The 7,053-nt window shown below is 37.2% G+C and overlaps 1 protein-coding gene across 1 annotated transcript; it reads left to right on the top strand.

The window, feature by feature from the left end:
• Positions 1-4,333: 4,333 nt before the first annotated feature.
• Positions 4,334-6,039, top strand: LOC114924184 (protein MAIN-LIKE 1-like). The gene is made up of 4 exons (XM_072198210.1): positions 4,334-4,405; positions 5,065-5,807; positions 5,891-5,978; positions 6,022-6,039. Exons 1-4 carry the CDS (start codon positions 4,334-4,336, stop codon positions 6,037-6,039), a joined length of 921 nt encoding a protein of 306 aa, XP_072054311.1.
• The last annotated feature ends 1,014 nt before the right edge of the window (positions 6,040-7,053 follow it).

The raw sequence follows: 7,053 nt of genomic DNA, 5'->3' as shown, positions 1-7,053 counted from the left end.
CACTCAGATAGGTTGGTAGTCATGTGGTCAAACCTTCAGCTAGAATCACAGTGTCGCAGCTAGATCTCTTTGCGAAACGTGTTTGCCCACGTCACAAATTCTGGATTGAGGTCTCTTAATGCTCTCCTGTACATCAGGGAGTGTTTTCCTTCTATACACTTGAACTGACTCGTGAAATTAGCAGGCATATACAATAAGCTTGGTTTGTCCCTGGAGGATGCCATCCACTACTCTCCTCTTCCATTATGGCATGTATCGCTCCAACTCTATCAGATATGGCAAGAATATATTATCGTGGAGTCAAATGCTGCTGCAAATTTCTTATAAAGAACGACCAAGACTCTAACTTAACCAATGCAAAAGTGATGGAAAAAATGTTTGAGTTGTCGTCTTGTGCAATGGCCATTAATAGAATCCCTCCGTACTGCCCATACAATGTGTATCATCAACAGATACCAGATGTTTGCAATACTTGAAGTCTTAAATGCAAGGAAAAAATATATAAAACCAAACTCTGGAAGCATGCCTTCATAACGTGGCACAAGCCTAATATTATGAATAATACCAGACAAACATTGCTCAATCGCATTTAGCAACCTCGGAAATTAGTTGTATGACTCTTCCTAATTCACATAGATTTGAGCAATTGCTTTTGCTTCGCTATCTAAATCTTTTTGTACAATAGCTTAAATTTGTAGCTCTATTCTATTGCTCCTTATAATACTCTAATTGGAACAGAAAGGTTACCTAAATTGATTAATATGACAACCAATTTTAGATATCTTATAACAATAACATGATAAAGAAGTAAACATTTTTTCAAAAAAAATGCGAATATGAAAAATATTTACCTTTTATCATGGAAAATATCACTTTGCATATCAGGTTGCTATCAAGATTTGAATAATTTTGGGACACTGTTGGCACCAAGCACGTGTGCATAGTCTCGTATTTACGAACCTCCCAATAACCAAGATTCTATCGATATGCAACCCAAATGCTCCATTGACAACTTATAACATAATATCTATACCAACAATAATATTTCAGATAATTAGATTCAACTATCCAATACTCTACACTCCGACGAATGTTGTAGTTCTTGATGACAAAGTGAACGGATTCTCTATTGCAAAATCTATGGCCAACCCTTAGTTTCACGCTCCAAACTATGTTATAGTCATCAGCACCCCAGTCCAAAAGATATCGACTCTACTTGCATAACATCCAGATCCAAATTGCTTGGAACTTTGGCTAGGCCAGGAAGTGATAATGATGGTAGCAATATATGTCGTGAGGAAGTAAAAGACGATAATTGAATTTCTAGGACAAATTTTGTATCGTCATCGCTGTCTCTATCAAAACCAGATTTGACCCACTCCTCATCAGACTCAGACTCTTCTTATGGGAGATTTGGTTCTTTTCACCTAACTAAGTCTTGCTGCCCAACCTGTTGGGATTGCACGTGAGAGAGAAGAACTACCACTAAATCAATGTAAAATTTCATCACTTGTTCAGTCACAATTTTTTCATGACAATCGAACATAACTTGCACGTGATCGTCAAGTACCGAAAATTGCTCATGGCGTCTAGTGAAATGCCCTAATACTCAACTTTTCAAACATTCTTAGTTTCAAGCATAGTTATTAAATCTGATTCGTTCGATTGAACCGAAAACCTAATCACCAATATGGGTTTGGTCATCATTTGAACCAGTTAAGTAATTAATCCGATCAAACTTAGTCAAATCCAATAAAATCCGGTTAGATCAATCCAAAATCGGTTAACCCGACCCAGTCAAACCCGACAAAAGTAAAAAAAAATATTATTTTCTATACATAATGTTTTTTATTAAATATATTACATTAATTAAATTATATTTACAAATTTAAACAAAAATAATATTTTATTAACTACAATATATTTTTTATTTCTATGATTGTTTTTTTATAAATACTTAAAGAGTATAATAAATATAAATTTACGAATATTTGAAGAGTATAATAAATATAAATTAATTGATAAGATATTAAAATTTAAAAATAATAATTAATCGAATACAAAATAAAACTAAAAAAAGATATTTATTATGAAAATAAAAAAATAAAATAAAATTTTATATAATTATTTAATTATGATCGGATCAATCGGTTCAACCTATGATCCTCCAGTTGAACTAATAACCCAATAATCTAATAATCTGATCGATTCGATTACCGATTCAATTTTGATAATTATAATTCCAAACATTTAATGTTGACCAAAATTAAACTTTTAAATTTTTAAACTCTGTTGACGAATATAACTACCAAATATGCATAACAATAAAATTACTGCATTTAAAATGTGTACCATCATCTTTGTGTGATATTGTTACATTGGGCAAAATAACAACTACTATACTCTTACTAGTCATTTTGGAGAATTCGTATTCATGACAAAGAAGAGAGAATAGATAACAGATAAAAATTATTGGGAGGAAATGATATATATAATAATCCTTTGCAAGAAATTCACATACAATTTCGCATATATCAGATGCGCTATAGCGTTATCACATTATTATGTTGTCAGCGACTACCTATAATAACACTCTTATTGTGTTGGCAGTATCTACGTTACAGTGTTAGTTTATTTCGCAGTCAATAACTATACTATGACCTGTTTACATAATAGTTATAGAATATTTAAAATGATAAAAATTAAAAAAATATTTAAAAGGATAAATATAAATTTTTTTATTTATTAAAAAAAACCCGTTAAACTACATGATGGAATAGCAGTATATTTGCCGTTTATTTTAATATAGTAAATTTTCTTTATTTTTATATAGGTTTACCTATTATTCCTTTTTCTGAAATTAGGCTGGTACTTGGTATATTACATAGCCAATTATATAAAACTTTTGAATTTTGCTAAACGAGTATTTTTAGAAAAAAAATAAAAATATAAAGAGAAAGCTTTTTATTGAAAAAAAGGCAGCAGTTGATACATTAAATGCTATGAAATATGGATATTTTGATGAGTTATCGTATCTACGGCTGCGGTTGTTTACAGAGACAAGACACTAAGACATGATTACAGAGACACAAAATCATGTTTAGCAAATGAGACATAGAAAGAGACAGTGTATTCAGAGACACTGAATTAGTGTATTTTGTATCCATTCTGATAGGAAAGACACAGAGACACTAATAAAGAACACAACTTATTTTTCATTCTTTTTTCATTATTTTTGTTAATTTTTTATAATTATATTTTTTATTATTATATTTTTCATCTCAAATTTTTTGAAAGAAAAAAATGAGAATAAATTAAATTTTTTTAATTTGTTCTAGTTTATCACCAAACAAAATACAAAAACATAAAATTTTGTGTCTCTGTCCATGAGTGTCTTATCCTGTCCTATTCTCAGTGTCTTGTCCTGTCCTGTTCTCAGAAACAAACGCAGCCTACGTGTCTGATACATTTCGGACACCACACTTATCGGTAGTCATTCGACACGCGTGTTTGCAGTGTCCAACCGTATCTTAATAAAAAATAAAAAAATATTCTCTGGACACGCTTAAACATATTTAAATACCATCACGTGTTAATGTGTCTAATCTTATTCTTAACATGTATTTTTGAAATGAATTTAAAAATAATATATATTATTATTTATTAAAATAAAAATACTTTAAATACTTTATATAATTAAAAAATATTAAAAATAATTAAAAAATTATTTTATTTTAATATTAATAAAATATTAAAATATCAGTACTGTAATTTATCCAAAAAACAGTTTATATTTTATATTTATTAATATTAAAATATCAATATAATTTATCTAAAAAATAATTTATATTTTATATAGGGTAAAAAACCTAAATAAGCCAAGGAGAGTTGGAAATTACCCAAATCAGCCAAATCAAAAATCAACACCTGAATCCACCAGAACGAATTATTATATAATTCGAATCAATTGGATTCGAATTATGTTAACAAGTAATTCGAATTGATATGATTCGAATTACTAGGAAGGCTACAAACTAATGAAGTTCGAAACAAGTCATTTCGAATTATATCAAGCTAATTCGAATTTACTTAATTCGAATTACTAGGAGAAGTGGATTTTTGAGAGAGGTTCGAATCTAGTTGATTCGAATTAGGTGAAAGTTGAGTTACGTAGTAATTCGAATCAACTTGATTCGAATTACAAGGGATTCGGCTATAAAAGGAGTTCGAGCCAAGTTCATTCGAATCACTTTCTCATTCTCCAACCCCACCAAATCCCAGAGAAAAAGACCAACGTTCAGTAAGAGTGCGACCAGAGCGGCTGTTTCTGTCGATGGGGGACGATCCGGGAAGGCTTTATCGTTTGGATGGAGTAGCTCATATCGCCGGTGTGATCAACAACGAGGTTAGTGGTTTATGAAAGCGGTTTATGATAGCGGTATTTGTTAATGGTTTTTAATAATGGTTTATGTTACTGCTAGTGGTTTAGGATAGTGGTTTAGGAAAGTAGTGTAGGCTAGTGGTTTTCGTTAATGGTTTTTTATAGCGGTTTATTTAAGTGTTAGGTGTGTATGCAAGTGGTTTAGGCATGTAGTTTTTTTTAGTGGTATTTGAAATTATTTTTTGTAAGCGGTTTGTGTTAATGGTTTTGGATAGTGGTTTTAGTGATGGTTAGCGGTTTGGGGTTGTGGTTTAGGTTGGTGGTGTAGGACAGTGGTTTTTGTTAATGGTTTTTTTTAGCGGTTTATTTTATTGTTAGCGGTTTAAGCAAGCGGTTTAGGCCAGTGGTTTTTGTTAGCAATTTTTGTTAACGGTTTTGGATTGTGGATTCAGTGATGGTTTAGCGGTTAATGGTGGTGGTTTATGATAAATGTGAAAATGCATATGTTTTTGTTAATGGTATTGGCACGTGGTTTGAGTGAGCGGTTTATGTATAAAATGTCGGTCGTTTGTTTCATATATCTGTTACCCATCATGATTTATTTACTGGTTCCTTATAAAATATATGGCTTATGTTAGTGGTTTGTGCATCTGTTCTAATTATGCGGTTTATGTACTGGCCAGCCTCGTCGTTGCATATCCAGCGTTATGCGGCAACAGGGGATGCGTCTTGATGAGAGGTATGTTCCGTACTTGCAGATGGCCGGACTTTACCATCTTGCGAGACTGAACGACAGATGGTTCCGACTAGACGAGCCCCTAGTCAGCGAATTCGTCGAGAGGTGGCGGCCTGAGACGCACACCTTCCACATGCCCTTCGGAGAGTGCACTATCACGCTTCAGGACGTCGCATACCAGCTGGGGTTGCCAGTCGACGGAGATTACGTTAGTGGTTGCCTTACCGACTTCCACCTTTACATTGAGGGTGGGAGACCTGCTTGGCAGTGGTTCCATGAGTTGCTCGATGTTTTACCTCCCGAGAACCAGGTGCAGAAATTCGCAGTCAACTGCACCTGGTTTCAGGAGACATTTGCAGAGTGTCCAGACGGGGCAGATGACGAGACAGTTAGGCGCTTTGCCCGGGCCTATATCATGATGTTATTGGGTACGCAGCTGTTTGCCGACAAGTCCGATAATCGTTTACACATCAGATGGCTACCTTATGTTGCTCGGCTTGAGGAGATGGGTCGCTACAGTTGGGCGTCGGCGGCACTAGCATGGCTGTACAGGTGCATGTGCCGAGTCGCCAACAGACATGTGGTGAAGTTAGCTGGCCCGTTACAGTTATTACAGTCTTGGATCTTCTGGAGGTTTTCCACTCTTAGACCATCTGGGTATGATGAGATCAGCTGGCCCCTTGCCTCGAGGTACCGTTGTTGTTTTGTACTATATATTCTTCCTGTTTTTATTTTCAATTATGCAACCAATTCTTCTGTTTTCTTGTACGCAGATGGTCTGGTTACAATCCTGGGATTAGCAACAAGGGACCTCGGGTACAGATGGCTCGCATGCAGATCGACTTGTTACAGCCTCGGCAGGTAAGTACACAGAACATTTGTGTATCTGAAGTCATTGTTTCAGTTTATAGCTCTTAACTAAGTGTGCAAACCATTTTATTTTGATTTTTTCAGTTCATATGGATGCCCTATAGCACAGTCGACGTCATCCAGGTTGTCCATCCTGAGGTGTTGGAGCCTCGGCATACGATGTTATGGCGATGCAGGACATCCTTGATTTATTTTGCGGTTGTCGAGTGGCATCAGGTTGATAGAGTTTTACCTCAGTTTGGCGGCGTTCAGCCCATACCGTCTCCCGCCCTGAACATCGACTTCCTGATGTCGAAGGACGGGAGAGGAGGTGATCGTTGGTTCCCGGCACAGTACCCTGAGTGGCATCTTCACTGGCAGGAGCGCGCTGATCACATTCTGCAGTTTGACATCGTGCCCGACCCCGGACCGTCACATGAGTTCTTGACATGGTGGTATCAGCACGGAAAGAGGTCTTTGTCGCCGGAGATGTTATTGGGGGATCCGAGAGGTGTTCCTATACCAGATGAGGCAACGCAAAGGGGTGCAGGCCGAGTTCCAGATATGGACTGGGTCGAGGATGTGCCTGACAGACGTCGTATTGAGCGGAGAGCACGCGTTGGGACACGTCGTAGCCAGCGTGAGTGGAACTGGGTGGATCGGGCTATGGATGCCGGAGACGACCCAGTTAGGGGTGGGGGGAGAGTTCGTGGTCGTGGAGGCAGGAGGAGGGTGGGTGCCCAGATGCCTAGGGGAGGTGATGTTGCGGGGGTTGATAGGGCCCATCAGGGCGGGCATGATGGTGGGTCCCATGGATCTGGTATGGGAGATCCCACGAGTCACACTGACGCTGGGCTTGGTGGTGGAGGTCTTGGAGATTATTTCGTAGGTGTTCCCGGTGATGATCATACCCTTCAGGATAGTACTACATGGGTGAGTCCTGGCTCGATGTTTGGAGACTTACTTGCTAGTGATGGCATTGTGGCCGAGTTCGGTGGACCGCATTTCCTTGATGATATCCAGACCATCATGCAAGAGGTTGAGGCTGCAGTCGGACGGGTTCAGACGACAGGGACACAGGCACACC

This window comes from Arachis hypogaea, chromosome 6 (genome assembly GCF_003086295.3).
Source record: "Arachis hypogaea cultivar Tifrunner chromosome 6, arahy.Tifrunner.gnm2.J5K5, whole genome shotgun sequence".
Lineage (NCBI taxonomy): Eukaryota > Viridiplantae > Streptophyta > Magnoliopsida > Fabales > Fabaceae > Arachis > Arachis hypogaea.
Note: the sequence above shows the minus strand (reverse complement) of the source record. Positions and strands in the feature narration are given on the sequence as shown.

Bases quoted from the DNA above. Each gene is read 5' to 3' on its own strand.
- LOC114924184 (XM_072198210.1), top strand. From the start codon at position 4,334: ATGGGGGACGATCCGGGAAGGCTTTATCGTTTGGATGGAGTAGCTCAT. The intron at 4,406-5,064 runs GTTAGTGGTTTA...TGTACTGGCCAG, and splicing joins CCGGTGTGATCAACAACGAG to CCTCGTCGTTGCATATCCAG. The intron at 5,808-5,890 runs GTACCGTTGTTG...TCTTGTACGCAG, and splicing joins AGCTGGCCCCTTGCCTCGAG to ATGGTCTGGTTACAATCCTG.